The sequence below is a fragment of the Mesocricetus auratus genome, unplaced genomic scaffold (assembly GCF_017639785.1).
Source record: "Mesocricetus auratus isolate SY011 unplaced genomic scaffold, BCM_Maur_2.0 Super-Scaffold_100003, whole genome shotgun sequence".
Classification (NCBI taxonomy): Eukaryota; Metazoa; Chordata; class Mammalia; order Rodentia; family Cricetidae; genus Mesocricetus; species Mesocricetus auratus.
Window position 1 is genome coordinate 17,921,171 of NW_024429188.1, and position 18,722 is coordinate 17,939,892.

General features: G+C 40.3%; 1 protein-coding gene across 6 annotated transcripts in view; it reads right to left on the reverse strand.

Annotated features, from left to right (window-relative positions):
• Positions 1-4,134: 4,134 nt before the first annotated feature.
• Ctps2 (CTP synthase 2) overlaps positions 4,135-18,722 on the reverse strand; it is a 122,745-nt gene continuing 108,157 nt past the window's right edge. For all 6 annotated transcript variants that reach the window (XM_040744083.1, XM_005074265.4, XM_040744084.1 and 3 more), the window contains 2 exons: positions 6,234-6,345; positions 4,135-4,335 (listed from right to left, as the gene is read on the reverse strand). In XM_040744083.1, the coding sequence (XP_040600017.1) occupies positions 6,276-6,345 (70 nt within the window). In that variant the 3' untranslated portion in view covers positions 4,135-4,335; positions 6,234-6,275. The remainder of the gene's footprint in view (positions 4,336-6,233; positions 6,346-18,722) is intronic.

The window sequence follows — 18,722 nt, forward strand, 5'->3', positions numbered from 1 at the left end:
TAACTGCTTGCTTTAATTAATTTGGCCATGATGATTTGAGTCGGTGGTCTTTCTAATCATATCTTTTTGGAATTAACAGCTGCTCTTTTTTAAATTTTTATTTAAATTAAAAAGAATCTTGTTTTACATACTAATCCCAGTTCCCTCTCGTTCCCATCCTCCCATTCCCTCTACCAACCACCCATCCCTCCCTCTATCCACTCCTCATGGAGAGTGAGGCCTCCCATGGGGGATCAACAAAGTCTGTCACATCATTTCGGGCAGGGTCTAGGCCTCCCCTATATCTAGGCTGAGAAAGTATCCCTTCATAGGGAGTGGGCTCCCAAAGCCCATTCGTAAACCATACTGGTTCTACTGCCAGAGGCCCCATAGACTGCCCAGGCTCTCCAACTAACACCCACATTCAGGGGGCCTAGTTCAGTCTTATTCAGGTTCCCTAGCTGTCAGACTGGGGTCCATGAGCTCCCACTTGCTCAGGTCAGCTGTTTCTGTGGGTTTCCCCAACATGGTCTTGACCCCTTTGCTCATCACTCCTCCCTCTCTACAACTGGATTCCAGGAGTTCGGCTCAGTGCTTAGCTGTGAATCTCTGCTTCTGCTTCCATCAGCTACAGGGTGAAGAACAGCTGCTCTTATAGAGGACCTGGATTCAGATCCCAGCATCCATATGGTGGATCTCAAACACCCAGTCAAACGAATGTATATGGTACACATACATACATGTAGGCATAACACATACAAAATAAAAATATGTAAGCCTAAACTAAAATATAAAATTAGTATATGAAAATTTTAATATGAACAACTAAGTTATCTAAAGTTTCCAGAGAAAGCCACACCCACAATGAACATTCCACAAAGCTGAACTTCAATAGCTGTGAAGAAACTGGAATGTTGCAGGTCAACAACCAAATTATCTTGGGCTATTTAAGACCTCCAAGTAGCCAGGCATTGTCTAACTCTGAGTATGACCTAACATCCTTGTGACTATTAGGTAAATCCACTTGGAATGTACAAACAGAACCTTAGCTTCCACCAATCTAAAAGCCAAGATCAGACCTACAGAGACATTTCCCTGCTTTTCTGAAACCTGCCTACCTGATTTTTCTAGCCATGTGTCAGAAAAGTATCTTATTTTCTTTGTTCTGTTACTATAAAAACATTATGAAAGGTATTACATTGAAACATGGACTTTAGGATAACTTAAATTTGTGTTCTTAGAACATGGTCACTCATATTTAGCTCCTGAATAAATTATGTTTTCTTGTTTGAGGCACAAACTGTGTTTTTATACATTTATGAGCACCCAGACCAGGAATAGGGCAGATAAGGGAGGTACATATAGATTATTACTTTACTTATACCTATATTTATTTATGTGGTGTTTGTGTGTGTATATGCCACATAGATGCAGGTGCCCACAGATGCCAAAAGAGGGTAGCTGGAAGAGTTACAGGCATTTGCAAACTGCTCAATATAGATGCTGGGAATCAAACTTGGGTCATCCATCTGGAAGCAAGCACACTTAACCTCCAGTTGTACAGATTCTATCTGTTTGAAAAGTAAAGTTCACTATTTTTCAATTAATTTTAAATATATTGAATTGGGGGGCTGGGGAGGTGGCTCAGGAGTTTAGACCACTTGTTGCTCTTCCAGAGGACTGAGGTTCAATTCCCAGCATGAACATGATGGCTCACAACAATCTGTAACTCCAGTTCCAGAGGATCTGATATCCTCTTTTGATCCCAGTGGGCAATAGATACACATGTGGTGCACATACATACATTCAGGCAAACCATTCAGTCACATAAACTTTTTAAATCTAAAAGAAATGTTCATTTTAAACTATTAAATTAAAGGACTAGTTATTCTTTATTAAAAGTTAAAAATAGCATATACCACAACAATCCTACTCCTATGTCCATACTCAGAACTAAAAACATATTCCAAAGATTTGTGTAGCACTATTCACAACAGGCCAAGGTGGAAACTAGCCAAAGGTCCACCAACAATGAATAAATTGTGGTAAATATATACAACAGAACATTATTGAGCCATAAAAAGGAATGGTAAGCCTTGACAAGATTAAGGTCAGTCAAGAAACCAGACACAAAAGGACATATATACCATGCAATTTCACTGTTATGCACTACTAGAGTAGGAAAATCTATACAAAAAGGGTTTGGTGTCTGCTGAAGTGCTAATGACAAAAAAATTAAAGCCTCAGGTGGGCTGAGAAACTCTAGAAGGAAAAGTTGACGTGACTGGTAACACCTGTGGGCTGTTAGGCCCCAGGACTTGTGGTAGGAAAATCAGCACACCTACCCCTTTGCTATCTACTACTTTGAGACTGCAGGGGAACTGATCTGCAAATGGAATCTTCCATCCCCAAAGTCCTCCTTTGTGTCCTATGAATCCCCCAGCCCTTTGGTACCACATGTACACAGTCTCCACTCCCAAGGAGAGACTGATGTCCTTCAGTTGTTCTGGTTAAAGAATAATTCTGCCCGTGCAGAGGTCAGTCTGCGCTTTCTTTTATTCCCAAGTTGCCTGGATCCATCTGGATTTCACAGTTGCCAGGGGAAGAGGAGTGGCCGCTAATGAGAACAAGGGGTAATTCTGAAGTAACTACAGAAACGTGATAGCTGTACAGTATCGGTGAATGCTACTGTACGACATACTTTATAATAGTTATTTTTGCTATAAAAATGCTAGCCAAATGTGTAAACACCTTTAACCACAGTACTGGAGAGGCAGAGGTAGACAGATCTTTGTGAGTTTGAGGCCAGCCTGGTTTCCATGACAGCCAGGGATATGTAGAGAAACTTTGTCTCAAAAGAAAAGAACAAAACAAATAAATTGCTGATATTGAACAGAGTGTAATAGCTCATATCTATTTATTATCCTTGGGAGGCTGAGGCCAGAGGATCACAGTGAGTTCAAGACTATAGTAGGCTACAAAGTGAATTCTAAGTCAGCTTGGGCTACAGTGTGAGACACTGTTTCAAAAAGAGAAAGACAGTTGTCACAAAAACAAAACAACAAAAAAGACATTGGGAATAAGAGAGGACTGTTTGAGAAGAAGACTTTTAGTAAGAATGGGATGAAAGAGTGTAATAAAGGGTAAAAATGTGACCAAAACTTGATTCTATGCATGTATGAAGTTGCCAAAAGAATAAGAGAAAGTCATTTTAATTTAAAAAGATAAGAAAAACATTATTTTTATTTTTTTTACATTTTTTGGTGTCTGTGTGTGTACATGTGGGGATCAGAAGACAATTTTGGGGAGTTGGTTTGCTCCTTCCACTAAGTGGGTTGAAGAAATGGAACTTGGCCTTCCTTATCCTGATACCTGAGTTTTCAGCTCTCCTTTACATTTTGTATTTGAGAAAACAGACTTGCTTACAACCCCAAGTCTTGCACCTGCTAAATTTCACTTTTTTCATTTTTTAATTAGAAACAAGCTTGCTTCACATGTCAATCCCAGCTCCCTCTCTCTCACCTCCTCCTTCCTCCTCCCCACCAGGGTCTCCAGCTCCCCTCTCAATCCCCACTCCATTCCCCAGGGAGGGTGAGACCCTCCATGGGGGATCTCCAGAGTCTGTCATTTCATCCAGGGCAGGGCCTATGCCCTCCCCCAAGAGTCCAGGCTGAGAGAGCATCCCTCGTTGTGGCGTGGGCACTCAAAATCCATTTGTATACCAGGAATAAATACTACCCAAGGCCCCATAGATTACCTAGGCCTCCTCACTGACACCCACATTCAGGGGTTCTGGATCAGTCCCATGCTGTCCTCCCAGCCATCAGTTTGGGGTTCAAGAGCTCCCCCTTGTTCAGGTCAGCTGTTTCTGTAGGTTAAACAAGCCCAGTCTTGACCCTTTTGCTCATCAGTCCTCCTTTCTGCCACTGGATTCCAGGAGTTCAGTTCAGTGTTTAGCTGTGGGTGTGTGAAACTGAAGTAACCTTAACGACCATATTAACCTATACTTCATATCCAGGTTAAAAAATAACAATTTTTAAACATGCCTGCCACCTTCCCCACACAATACTGGGTAGGTAAAGTTCCCCAGGTTCCTGCTTACCCTCTTGACCTCACTATGTTCTGGACAAAACACAAAACACTCTTTACCCCAAATTGCTGCTGAATAATGTTTAATTAAGTATAGAAATGTGTGAACACTACAGGCTGTCTCAGGAGGGAGAAGAAAAGAATCCCTTTGGTTGTTTCATGACGTAAACATTTTCTGATTCCCTTTGAATCTTCACAGCCCATGTCAAGAGAACAGTGTGATGGTTTCTTCAGATAATTCTTTCATCTTAATAATTATTTCAGAGGCTTTAAAAAGAAAAGGTAAGTGTTAGTTACATCAAAAAGTGAATAATAAGCGCCTTTAAAATCATCCCTATTAATCTTTACAGCATTTTAGTTTGAAGTCACCCCACTTATGACACACAGTAGTCTCAGATAAACAAAAATCTACAGAGAACTCACAGTAGAGTGATACAACTCTTTGTGGTTCTTTCTTGTTTTGCAATCCTAGAAACTGAACTTGGGCCCCAGGCCAGCCAGCCGAGCACTTCAACACCAAGCAAAAGCCCCAGTTGAGCAGAGCAGTGAATGCTTGACAAGTTGTCCAAAAGTTGCTGTTCCAACTAAATACTAGCATATACAACCTAAGGTCTGCCACAACCTCTAGGGTCATACCAAGTGGCATCTGGCTCCAAGAATAAACTAATAACATTATCCATGATGATGTCTTCTCTTAGAATATAAAATATAGTAACAGGAAATAAGCTTCCCTTGAACACCAATCCTGTCTCTAGCCTCTTGCAAAGAAACAATACTACCTTTATAATTTTTTATTTCTTGGGTATATTTTCTGTGTTTGAGTGTTTTGCCTACATGTATGTATGTACAGCACATATGTGCCTGGTGCTCTCACAAGTCAGAAGAGGGCATCAGATCCTCTTAACCAGAGTTACAGATCATTGTAAGCTGCAACATGGGTGCTGTGAACTGAGCCCAGGACCTCTACAAGAGCCATAAGTACTCTTAACCACTGATCCATCTCTCCGGCCCCAAACAAATTTTATTTTATACAAAGTCAAGAGAATCTGCTCTGCTATGAGTGACCTACAACACATTCAGCAATATGGTCTTTAGTTTTATTTTGTTAAACTTTATTTTTAAAGCTTTTAAAAGATTTATTTACTTCATCTTATATGTTGAGTGTTTGCCTGTATGTATATTTGTGCACCATGTACATGCCTGGTGCCCACAGAGGCCAAAAGAAGGTACCAGATGGCCTGGAACTGGAATTATGGATAGTCATGAGTCACGATGCAGGGACTGGGAATCAAATCTGGGTCCTCTGGCCAGCACTTCAAACAACTGAGCCAACTCTCTAGTCCCCTATGTTGTTTTTAAACTTTATTTTTTTTACTAATTTGTATTGAATGTGAGAGAGGACACACCGTTGTGCCACAAGCATGCTTGTGAAGGTCAGAGGACAAATCCTAAGAATCAGTTCTATCCTTCCAGCATAGGATCTGGGGACTGATTCAAGTCATCAGGCTCGCAAAGCAAATACTTTTACCTGCAAAGCCATCACACTTGCCCAAGGGTATCACTTAAAAATAAAGGAAAAACTAGATAGCATACAAATCAGTGAGTCTAATTACTATTTGACCTTTTTATACATAGATAAATTTATTTAGCAATCAGGTTTTGGGGTTTGTTTTTGTTTTTAAGATAGGATCTAACATAGTCAAATCACTGTTTACCTGAGGATTATTTTGAACTATACTACCCGAGTACTGGCATAATAGATATGTAACGTATATACAATTAGCAAGTAGTTTTTGTAAATAAAGTTGTATTGGCACACAACCATGTTCACTTATTTCTATATTGCCTAGGGCTGCTTTCTCATTGCAATGACAGAATAGTTGTGAAAGACCCCTAGGCAGAAAATACTATCTGGCATTACAATTTTTTTCTGGTTAACTTCCAAATAGACTATTAAAATTCTATCCAGCAATTTAAAGGTACTGATATGCTTATTCCTGGCCTCAGATGTATGCCTTTTCTCCCAAATACTGTCTCTTGACAGCACCAAGGCTAAATCTGGGTTGAGAAGGATCCTGCAATTGAAGTCCTGTAATGCTTCCATTTCTACCAAGATGCCAGCTTCCTGTAAAACAAACAAATGATCCTCCAAAATGCTTTCTTACCCTTTTGGGTGGCCCCTGTTACTCCTGAGGCAAGAAAGAGCTTCAGTTGATTTCCAGTTCAGCCAGCTTTGCCTCAGAAAAGCTGTCATCGCTGACATCGCTGTATACATCACTAGATAAACAGAGAAAAGTCACTCAGTAAGATGTTAAAAAATGCCACAAGTAATTAGTCAAGTTTTAGTGCCAAGCCTGTTCCATAGTTAAGATCCATATAGTCTACAATCATTTTGTAGTCTAACCACATGCAATGGTCCTGCTTTGCGCAGAAACTGATTCCTTGCCTTCATCACAAGTCGTTAGTTACTCAGAAAATTTAGGAAAGGGTTCCATAGGTTGAAAAATGTAATACAAAGACTACAGATCAGCTGTCCACTTCCACAATGCCTTGACTGCTCTGCTGCCTGCCCCTGTGCCTGTGGCTTGCTTTCTACTCAAGGAGTCCTATTAACAAACTGATTTCATAGGAAGGCCTGAAAGCCAGAAGTGGTGGCTCATACTTGTAATCCCAGAATTTATCAGGCCAAGGCAGCAGGATTGTCAAAGAGTTCTAGGGCAACCTGGGCTATTGTGAAATTCTGTCTCAAAAAAGTCATGTCATCTTCAGGAAAATGGACATAACTGGAGATGATCATATGCAGAGAATTAACCCAGTCTCAGAAAGACAAATTTTGTATGTTTTACCGTATTTGTGATTCCTATTCTTTTATAGAAAATATATAAAAGCATGCATGTATATATGACATGAACGAAGTAAAAGAAGTAAAACTGCCTAGGGGAATGAAGATAACTAATAGGAGGGAGACACAAGAGAAAAGAGAGTGAGGCTATAAAGGAGAATACTTTCAGTGTTCAATGCACACTTATATATACTTGAGACCTGAGTCCAATAACCATATAACTGACTCCCAAAAGTTTTCCTTTTGACTTCCACTCTCAACATTGTGGTAGATACATATGCAAAAATGAGAGAGAGAGAGGGAGAGAGAGAGAGAGAGAGAGAGAGAGAGAGAGAGAGAGAGAGAGAGAGAGAGAGAGAGAGAGAGAGAGAGAGAGAGAGAGAGAGAGAGAGAGAGATCACCACCTTGGGGCGGCTATTGAGACTTCTATGCCTCTTCTCCCTTTTTACCTCCTAGCCATAGTGCAGTTTTCTTTTACCATGTGCTGCTCACCATGGTGTTTTGTTTTACCACAGAACCAAAAGCAATGGAGCCAGATGATCATGGCAAGAACCCTTTAAAACATTTTTTTAAGGAAAAGAAAACCATAGTTGATAGATCATGTCAGTCTAGACTGGGGACTAAACCTCAGTCTATCTAAAGTTGAACACCATGTTTCCTGTTCCTACTGAAGTCAACTTGTTCCCAAGTTCATAAGCTATTAGTTCAATGCTGGATGTTTTCACTTTTCGTCCCTGTAATAACAACCATTTTCCTTGGTAATGAGAGGGTTCAGGACATACTACTCCAAAATATGGCACCTTGGCATAGTGAACATTTTAAAGTAAAGGAATCTGGGGTAGTGTGATAGGGAAAGACAATGCAGAGGTTCCTTCATCTCATGTTCTTGATGAGACCATTTTAGGTTTGACTAGAATTTGATCTCCTTGATGGAAAATCCCATGGAAAATTACCCAACTCGTATTCTAGGAACCCAAAGCCAAAATACCCCAGCTAATTTATCTTTACTTCTTTTAAACAACTACCTGCTTTACAAACCTCTCCCTCCATAACTGCTTTTCTTAGTTTTTGTTAAGCTGCTTGCTTGTGCAAACTCTCCCTTGCAGCTGCTGAGCAAGGTAACTGGAAGTGGTTTTGTATCCAAGCCTCTTGCTCTAAAATCTCTGGCCTATAGCAGGAATAGACTTTCAATAGGCTATCAACTGTGTCTAAGTGGTCTTCTTTGGTGGGCTACCAATAACAAAAGCATACACAGGAAGGTCTCTTGAGCTTTCATCTGCCCTTTTGTCCTAAAACAGTTGCTCTGACCTTCCCTGAAGCAGATCATGTAGACCCTGAAGTGAAAGGTGCCTCCCTAAAAAGGGAAGGCATTCTCTGAAGACCCAAAGCAGCTGAACAACCAGCTCTGCTAAATTCTCCCAGTTGCTTGTCATGACATCACAGCCTCTTTGTCCACGAGATTTCTCCATGGCTCTCCTGCTTTTCATCAGCTATACTATAATAGAAAACATTAAAGAGGCCAATGCGATAACTCAGCAGGTAACGTAGTTGCTGTCAAAGCCTGAAGACCCAAGTTCAATCTCCAGAAGCCACCACATAAAAAGTGGAAGGAGAGAAACAGCTCCATAAAGTTGTCCTCTGACATACACACACAGGAAGAGAGGTGGGTGGGGAAGGGGAAGGGAGGCAGGGAGATACAGAGAGAGACAGGGAGACAGAGAGACAGAGAACAAACTAAGGTTTTTCTAAGTCTTCATTTCCTGATAGACTCCCATGCCATGTAAAAATTATAGTAAATAGATGTGTAGTTTAGGGAAGGGTATTTAGATTGGTACTGGGGATGTAATGTAGGGCCTTGCCTATGCTAGGCAAGTATTCTATTTGGTTAGTTTTCTATTTTGCTTTGTTTAAGACAGAGTCTCTGTGTAGCTCTGGCTGTCCTGGAACTCACTTTGTAGACCACACTGGCCTCAAACTCAGAGATCTGCCTGCCTCTGTTGCCCATGTTCAGGGATTAAAGGGGTGCACCACCACGCCTGGAAGTTAGTTTTTTGGAAAAAAGATCTCTTGCACTCTTTAGCACATTCTACAGAGCTTGAAGTGTGTACTAATTAGGCAGATGACAAGCATGTTGTCTCAAGACCTAGGAAGCACCTAGCAGTCACACAAACCTATGGTAAGATACTCTCTAAACTGGCCTTGAAACCCTAACCACTTTGGATCACAGCATTACTATGATTCATAGCCAGAATCACCATTTTCCACTCCCAAATTCATCATAGGTCTGGGGGTTTGAAAAAATCTGCATAATATATCACTTTAACGTAAGAAATATATGTGATGTTCAAGTTACCTTCAGTCACAGTTTTCAAAAAGGCAGATTCATACATCTCCATAATTTAGCTCTACAACTGAAGTTTTGCTCTGAGCCATGGGCTCTGTTTGGGTTTCACCTTGCCTTGTTCAGCTTCAAATAAATCAGCATATCCACAAACTTTACTATACTTCAACTGATCTACGGCAATTACATTAGCAGCAACTGTCCCAAGACTGAGCCTTCCATAACTTTGGCCAAGCATTTGCTGACTCAATACCAATAAAAGTCTGAATTCCTAAACAGGTGAAATTTCACATTTATTCTTTCATAAGGAAAAGGGAAACCACTAGAGAAGGTTTATGCAGACAGACTAGAAAACAACAGTCCTGTTCTACACTTACTGAGAGATTATCAATAAGCAGATATACCAGATCATCAAAGTTCTGTTTTGTTTATTCACTCTCCTTCTTGACTTTCTAACAAAACAGCAGAGGTATGGGAGAAGTACACCAGAGAAATCAATGAGTAAAAGGTTAAGTATTGGTCAAATTCAACTAAGAAGGAAAACTTCAGACCAATATCCCTCATGAACATTGATGCAAAAATACTCAATAAAATATTGGCAAATCGGATCCAAGGACACATCAGAAAACTCATCCACCATGATCAAGCAGGCTTGATCCCAGGCATGGAGAGTTGGTTCAACATACAAAAATCCATCAATATAATCCACCATATAAACAAGCTGAGAAACAAAAATCACATGATTGTCTCACTGGATGCTGAAAAGGCCTTTGACAAAATCCAATACCCCTTCATGATAAAGGTCTTGGAGAGATCTGGGATAACAGGACCTTACCTCAACAAAATAAAAGATATTACAGCAAACCAACAGCCAACATCAAACTAAATGGACAGAAATTCAACATAATTCCTCTAAGATCAGGAACAAGACAAGGCTGTCCACTCTCTCCATACCTCTTCAATATTGTACTTGAAGTTCTAGCTAGAGCAATATGACAACAAACGGAGATCAAGGAGATAGAAATTGGAAAGGAAGAGGTCAAACTTTCACTATTTGCAGATGATATGATAGTTTACATAAGTGACCCAAAAAAAACTCTACCAGGGAACTCCTCCAGAAGATAAATACTTTCAGCAAAATGGCAGGATACAAAATAAACTCAAGAAAATCAGTAGCCCTACTATATACAGACGATAAAAGGGCTGAGAAAGAAATCAGAGAAACATTTCTCTTTACAATAGCCACAAACAACATAAAATACCTTGGGGAACGCTAACCAAACAAATGAAAGACCTATATAGCAAGAATTTTGAGTCTTTAAAGAAATTAAAGAAGATACCAGAAAATGGAAAGATCTCCCATGCTCTTGGATAGGTAGGATCAACAAAGTAAAAATGGCAATCTTACCAAAAGCAATATACAGATTTAACGCAATCCCCATTAAAATCCCAGCACAATTCTTCAGACTTGAAAGAACAATAATCAACTTTATATGGAAAAACAAAAGACCCAGGATAGCCAAAACAACCTTATTCAACAAAGCAACATCTGGAGGCATCACCATCCCTAACTTCAAGCACTATTATGGAGCTGTAGTCCTGAAAACAGCTTGGTATTGGCACAATGGAATCCAATTAAATACCCTGATATTAACCCATACATGTATGAACATCTGATTTTCAACAAAGAAGCTAAAATATACAATGGTAAAAAGAAAGCATCTTCAACAAATGGTAATGGCATAACTGGATGCTGTCATGTAGAAGAATGCGAATAGATCCATGTCTATCGCCATGCACAAAACTTAAGTCCAAATGGATCAAAGACCTCAACATAAATCCAGCCACACTGAACCTGTTAGAAGATAAAGTAGGAGACACCCTTGAACGAAGTGGTACAGGAGACCGCTTCCTGAACATAACTCCAGTAGCACAGACAGTAAGATCAACAATTAATAAATGGGACCTTCTGAAACTGAGAAGCTTCTGTAAGGCAAAGGACACAGTCAGCAAGACAAAAAGGCAACCCACAGAATGGGAAAAAATATTCACTAATCCCACATCTGACAGAGGGCTGATCTCCAAAATTTACAAAGAACTCAAGAAGCAAGTCTCCAAAACACCAAAGGACCCTATTAAAAAGTGGGCTACAGAACTAAATAGAAAATTCTCAACATAGAAGTCTAAACTGGCTGAGAGACAGTTGAGAAAGTGCTCAACATCCCTAGCCATCCAGGAAATGCAAATCAAAACAACTCTGAGATACCATCTCACTCCTGTCAGAATGGCTAAAATCAAAAACAGTTTATGCTGGAGAGGATGTGGAGAAAGGGGAACACTCCTACACTGCTGGTGGGAGTGCCGACTTGTACAGCCACTTTGGAAATCAGTATGGAGATTCCTCAGGAAAATGGGAATCAGTCTACCGCAAGATACAGCAATTCCACTCTTAGGCATATACTCAAAAGATGCACATTCATACAACAAGGAAGTCTGTTCCACTATGTTCATAGCAGCATTATTTGTAATAGCCAGAACCTGGAAGCAACCTAGATGCCCCTCAACTGGAGGGTAGATAGAGAAAATGTGGTACATTTACATAATGGAGTACTATTTAGCGGGGGAAAAAACAATGGAATCTTGAAATTTGCAGACAAATGGATGGCACTAGAAGAAACCATCCTGAGTGAGGTAACCCAGTCACAAAAAGAAAAACATGGTATGTACTCACTCATTTATGGATTTTAGACATGAATCAGGGGAGTGCCAGCATACAATCCCACTGCCAAAGAGTCTAGGAAATAGAACCTTCATACAGTGACTGATGAAAGCAGAGGCAGATACCCACAGAGGCAGATAAACACTGAACTGAACTCCTGGAATCCAGTGTCAGAAAGAGAGAATTGATGGGCAAAGGAGTTAAGACTGGGCTGGTTTAACCCACAGAAACAGTTGACCTGAACATGGGGGAGATCTTGGACCCCAGACTGATGGCTGTGTGGAAAGCATGGGACTGACCCAGACCCCCAGAATGTGGGTGTCAGTGAGGAGGCCTAGGTAGTCTATGGGGCCTTGGGTAGTATTTATCCTGACGTATAAATAGACTTTGAGTGCCCATGCCACAATATGGGATGCTCTCTCAGCCGGGACTTTTGGGGGGAGGACCTAGGCCCTGCCTTGGATGAAATGACAGTCACTGGGGATCTACCATGGAGGACCTCACCCTCCCTGGGGATCGGAGTGGAGATTGGGTGGGGGGCTGGGGGACCTGGTTGGGAGGGCGGGGAAGCAGGGGAGGGAGAGGGAGCTGGGATTGACATGTGAAGCAAGATTGTTTCTAACCTAAATAAAAAATAGTTATTATTATTTAAAAAAGAATTGGTCAAAATGAAATATATGTTAACTAAATATCTAAAACAACATATCCTTGTTATTAAAGTCAAATAACATCCCGCAGTTACACTTTTTAGTTAGGGAAAAGCATTTGCACTGCTATATAATGACTGAAAGCTTGTTTTGGTTCTTTGGATGGTTTTTTTAAAGGGCTGGGGATGTAGCTCTGTTGATAGAGTGCTTGTCTGCAATCCCTAGCACTGCAAAAACTGGGCATGGTAGTCCATGCCTATAATCTCAGCACTTGCAATGCCAAGAAAGGAAGATTCACCATGTCTGAGGCCAACCTAGACTCCAGAGTTAAAACATATTGTAGTCTTCAGAGTAACAGCCTATCTCAAAATTAACTGGTTAATTAAAAATCAAAACACCTACATCTTCATCAGAGATTGGCCACAGATCTATAAATCTCGTCTGAAAACTACATAAAAATAAGCTTTGGCCTCGCAGTAGTGGTGCACACCTTTAATCCCAGCACTCAGGAGGCAGAGGCAGGCGGATCTCTGTGAATTCAAGACCAGCCTGGTCTACAAGAGCTAGTTCCAGGACAGCCTCCAAAGCCACAGAGAAACACTGTCTCGAAAAACCAAAAAATTAAATAAATACATTAAAAATAAGTTTTGGATATTCATGAATGTTACATGCTCCTATGACATGCTCTCAGAACTGAGGGAAATATAGAGAATCAGGAAAAAAGTTTCAGGATTATTCCCTAAGAATAATTTTTAAAGTTAATTAATTAAAAAGCAATTCATTTAAGAATGAATTCTTTACTGTACTGGGTGTACTTCCCCAGCAATGGCCTTCGACGGGCCAGCTCTAACCCACCAGCTCTCACTTTCTACCTGAGAGATGTCTTCAGCAAACTGCCAGTGCATCAAAATGGAACAACCCGAGCCAAGCAAATTGAGACTCAGCTTGAGTTTATTCATCTCTAAGGTTACTCATTTTCCCTAAGTGTTCTGAGACTAGGTAGGACAATAAACCATGACACTCAAGAACAGAATTATGAGAATAGGCATTACTACTGAACTTGTTGATTTAGAGCATTCATCTGGAGGCAGAAAAACAAGTGACAGAAATAAAATGTGGGTCATCAAACACAAAACAACACCAGCTTCTTCAACAGACTAGAAAATGCATGCACTACTTGTATGATTTGGGGGATTTTTTTTTTTGTTTCACACAAAACAAACTTAAGATTCAGTCATAAGCTAGATAATGCACTTAGACATATTTTACTTAAAGCTATCTCAGCATTAAGATGAATCTTTTTAAAATAATCTACAAACACACACTCATACACACACACACACACACACACACACACACACTACCACCTTTTGTTGTTGCTTATGGAACATGATTCTGAAATGTAGCCCACACAGCCTCAAACTCACAATCCTCTTGCCTCAGCTTCTTGAGTATGGAATTAAAGGCCAGTACTATGCCCAGCTAAATACTACAGTTTTGCATGTTAAATTCTAATAAGTGTCAAAAAACAGATACGTTTATCTCTTGTTACATTTAAGGAAGGTTAAGGTTTGAAATTGGGCAATATAAGTACAAGCCTCTGTGACTATCTAAATTTAAAACAATTAGAGTCAAATGGAATTAGAAATTCCATCCCTTACTTGTACTAGCACTTGAAGTGCTCTACAGCCATGTGTGGCTAATGACTGCCATTTCCTGAATAGTGCAGGTTATTGAATATTTCCAACATTTGAGAACGTTTAATGGATAGTATTGACTTAAAACTAATGCGGCCAGCCAGATGGTTCAGCAGGTAAAGATGCCTACTGACAAGCCCAAGAACCTGAGTTCAATCCAAAGAACCCCTTGGTGAAAGGAAGACAACTGACACACACACACACACACTCGAGCACACATACACATATGCATGCATGCAAAATAAAAACTGTAATAAGAAAACTTAAAAAAGTAAACGATTACAAAATAAACTATAATCACTATGATAGTCATAATTATCATTATTATTTCCTCAAGAAAGTGTTTTTAAATGCTTTGGTATATACGGTTAATTAAAATCATAGCAAATATCTTTCATGTACACATCCCCCAAGTTGTGGAAACTCTCTTTTTTAAAAAGTTCATGGAACCATTTCTTTCTTTCTTTTTACTTTTCTTTCCTTTTCTTTTTTGATACAGGATTCTCTGTGTAGCCCTGGAACTTGCTGTAGGTCTGGCTGGCCTCAAACACAGAGATGCGCCTGTGTCTACCTCCCGAGTGCTGTGATTAAAGGTGTGTACCACCATCACTTGGCTCAAGACAAACCATCTTTTGTGCAAGATATTTAGCTGGGGATTTAGAATAAGAAGCTTCAGTACCACCAACAAAGTGGAGTCTACTCTTAAAGGCTTCCAAGGGAAAGGGAGGCCTTGCATTAAGAAGAGGCAGGCTTAGGCTTCGTTAGTATGTAACCTATGCCATTTGATCAAGGCAAGGGAGTGAGGCATATGTAAATAGGCTACATGGGAGGGCAGGGGAGTGGGGCTTGGCTAATGTGAAAGCAGTCAGGCTGCCTTCCACCTCCAGGTGGCAGAAAGACTGGGTATGCTCCTGTCCTGCTGACAGTCTTGTGTGCTTCAGGCCCGGGTTCTAACAGTGGCAAGATAAAAGCTGTCAGTTTCAACACAGGTGGGAATTGCTATCCTAGAACACTACTTTGACTTTCAAGGCTTGACCACAATAGTCTCTATGTTTATTTGTTTTCGAGACAGTCTTTTTTTTAGACCATGCTTGTTTCAAACCCATTATGTAGCCAAGGATGATCTCTAATTTCTGATCTTCCTCCCTCTACCTCTGAAATGCTAGATTGCAGACGTGATCTACCAAACATAGTTTACAGGGTGCTTGGGATGGAACCCTAGGCTTCGTACATGCTAGGCAAGCACTCTACCAATAAGCAAAACACTTCCATTATTTGGGAAAGCTTTAATGTACAGTTATTGTTTTAAAGCTAATAGATAACCTGTCTGTCAATGACTCCTTACTCCTAATAAATTACCACTACATGAAAACATTCCAAGATACCAGGGCAAGGATGCAGTGACAATCCACATATCCTACCTTTTATGCTCCCCTAAGCAGTCATTACATCACTTCTTCTCTATTAATACAAAGAGGTGGTTGGGATTTAAAAACAAGCTTAATCTGGATGCCACAAAACTCAAGAGCAAGGGAATAAAAACTTAGTGTGCTCTGAATGAGTTTTGCATCTCATAGTAGACAGGAGATTTCAACCCAGGCAGGGCTTTAAAAGCAAAGTGGTCTGTATCACTATGAACTCCAATCCCGGCTGGCAACCATATCATCAACACCACAGTACACCTTTTAACCAGTGCACAATCCCCAAAAGAAGTACTCAGATGTGACTTATTAACAATAATTTACCAGAAAAAAAAATCCTCAAGGTATGGGCTGAAGTCAAACAGTCATGGGGGAGTATTGAAAAGAACCGCTAAAAGCAAACAAGCAAACAAAAAAAGATTGGGTTTTCTTTTCCAATTCCCTTTTGCTTGAAACATAACAAAAGAGAGAAAGCAGTCTTTTGATAATAGTTTACCAAGCCTCCTGTCAACTACTTCTCACACCAGCCCTAAGGATGGGCAATGGCAACTTGAACACAACCCTCCAGTGAGTGACAGATCCTGAAGCATTAACTGTACCATCAAATCACCACCACAGCAATAAAACATTTAAGTACATATTGCATGATTGGCCCTAGCATCATCAACCATGAAGGCCAAAAGTCAAAAAGCAAGGTGGGTCCAAGTTCATAGAGTACTGGAAACTGAAGAGCACACAGGCGCAGGGGAGAGCATCTGAGTCTTTGGTTTGGAGCAGGCAAAGTGAGGCAGCAATGCCTTAGACTCTAAGACTTAGAGGGAGAATGGTACAGTACAGTGGTCCTCAGTCCCATGCGTACTTCACAAGTCCCATGAGCTGACATCCTAATAGGATATAGACATATTCCCTCTCACCAAGCAGGTCCAGAATATATATCAACAGCCAGGAGGCAAAGGCATTAAAGCCCTCTAGGGAGTTCTCAAGACTTCAAGGTGTTCTGTATGGATTTATGTGCATTTGATTCCATAAGCCCAGGTAAGCCTTTGAGGGTTTTGAGCTGCAAAGTCATGTGGGAAGACCATTCTAATGGCAGAAGATAGATTAGGAGGATTAGAAGGAGAAAAACCAGAGGCAGAAAGTCCAGGCACGAGGCTTTGTAGTGGGTAAAAGATGAAGGCCATTAGAACCAAGGTAAAATTAGTAAGAATAATAGACTAATAATAATAATTCACATTTAAGTTTCTACCATAGACCAAGCATTGTATCAAATAATTTGTGTATAGTGGGAAACTTAGTCTTCATTATTGCCACATAAACTAGGGACCTTTACCCTGTGTGTGGTGTGTTGCTAGGATACAATCCAGGGCCTCATAAACACTGAACTATAACATTAATCCACAGCCTTCCATACCTTTTTGACACAAGGTTTCACTATGTATCCCTGGCTGGTCTTGAACTCATAGAAAACTGCCTGCCTGGCTCCACAGAAACTTTTTATATAGAAACCAGTGCAAAGAAAGATAAGGTTCCAACCATTCAGGAAAGAAGAGTTGGGTTTGGATTTCACAAGTCCTACCTAATTTGAGAGCTTAGGGTCTGAAAGCTCAGAATACATGTCCTTGTAGCATAAAACAATGCTTACCTATCATGGTCAGAACCCTGGATTCAAGCCTCAGCACCACATAGCAAGTGTGGTAGTACAAGTCCACAATCCCAGCACCAGGAGGTGGAGGGAAGAATTCAAGGTAATTCTCAGCTACATATTGAGCTAAAAGTGAGCCTGGGATATACAAGGCCCTCCTACAAAGCTAAGATATAAAGTATGGGCTTAATGGTAGATAATGTCATTGGGACAGATGTTAGTTTTCTTAGGTGTGACATGGAATTATGTGAAAAATGTCTTTATTTAAGGAATTTTTATGAAATAGTTAAGTGTGAAGTGCTACCATGTTTTCAACTTACTTGTAAATGGTTCAAAAGTAAACTTTGTACACAGAAGATGAAGGAAGAAAGGGACCATAGCAGAACTGTAACAACTGGTAAATGTGGTCAAACAGCTACAAGGTTTATTGGACTAATCTTTTATCTTGTTAGTATACTAAAAAGTTTTCAAAAGAAAAGAATTGTGGGGAAAATACATATATTCACTATTACACCTGGCTTACTTTCCTGCTGCTGGGAAGAGACACTATAACCAAGGCAGCTTACAAAAAGGAAAGCATTTAATTGGGGGCTTGCTTACAGATTCAGAGGGTGAATCCATGATCATCACAGTGGGCAAAATGACAGCAGGTAAAAAGTCGCGGCACTGGGGCAGTAGCCGAGAGCTCACATGTTCAAACAACAACCGTGAGGCAGAGAGCATGAGGCAGAGAGAATACTAACTAGAAATGGTACAAGATTTTGAAACCTCAAAGCCCAATACCAGTGATACAAATCTTCCAAGAAGACCATGCCTTCTCCAAGGCCACACCTCTTAATACTTCCTAAACAATTCCACCAACTCTCACTCAAACCACCACATAACTACAGCCAAGAAGAACCATGTATAGGGAGAAAGACTAGAAGGAGACATTTTTTAAATGAATACAGTGATTATATTAGGTTATGGGTGTTTTCCCCCAAATTTTCTGTAACATTACATCTAGAAATCAACAGAAAAGTAACTGCTTCACGTTGGAAGTCAGCATGTGATTTAGAAGGACAGGCAGAGATGTGAGTGAAATGGGTTCCTTCTCTTCCTGACTGCCACCAGGATTCAAAGATGAAGGTATCATGGTAGGCTGAGGATGGAGCCCAAGGCTGGATCACATTCAAAACCCTGGCTGGGTTCAATCGTCAGAATAACTAACAAAAAAAATTAAGCAGCAAGAGCAAATGGGACAAAGACAATGAACTTACACTAGAAGTCCAGTCTAGAAGGGAATCAGGAAATGGAAGAGACAGACACCAGAACACACTTCCTTTAAGGACCCTTTTCATTATGA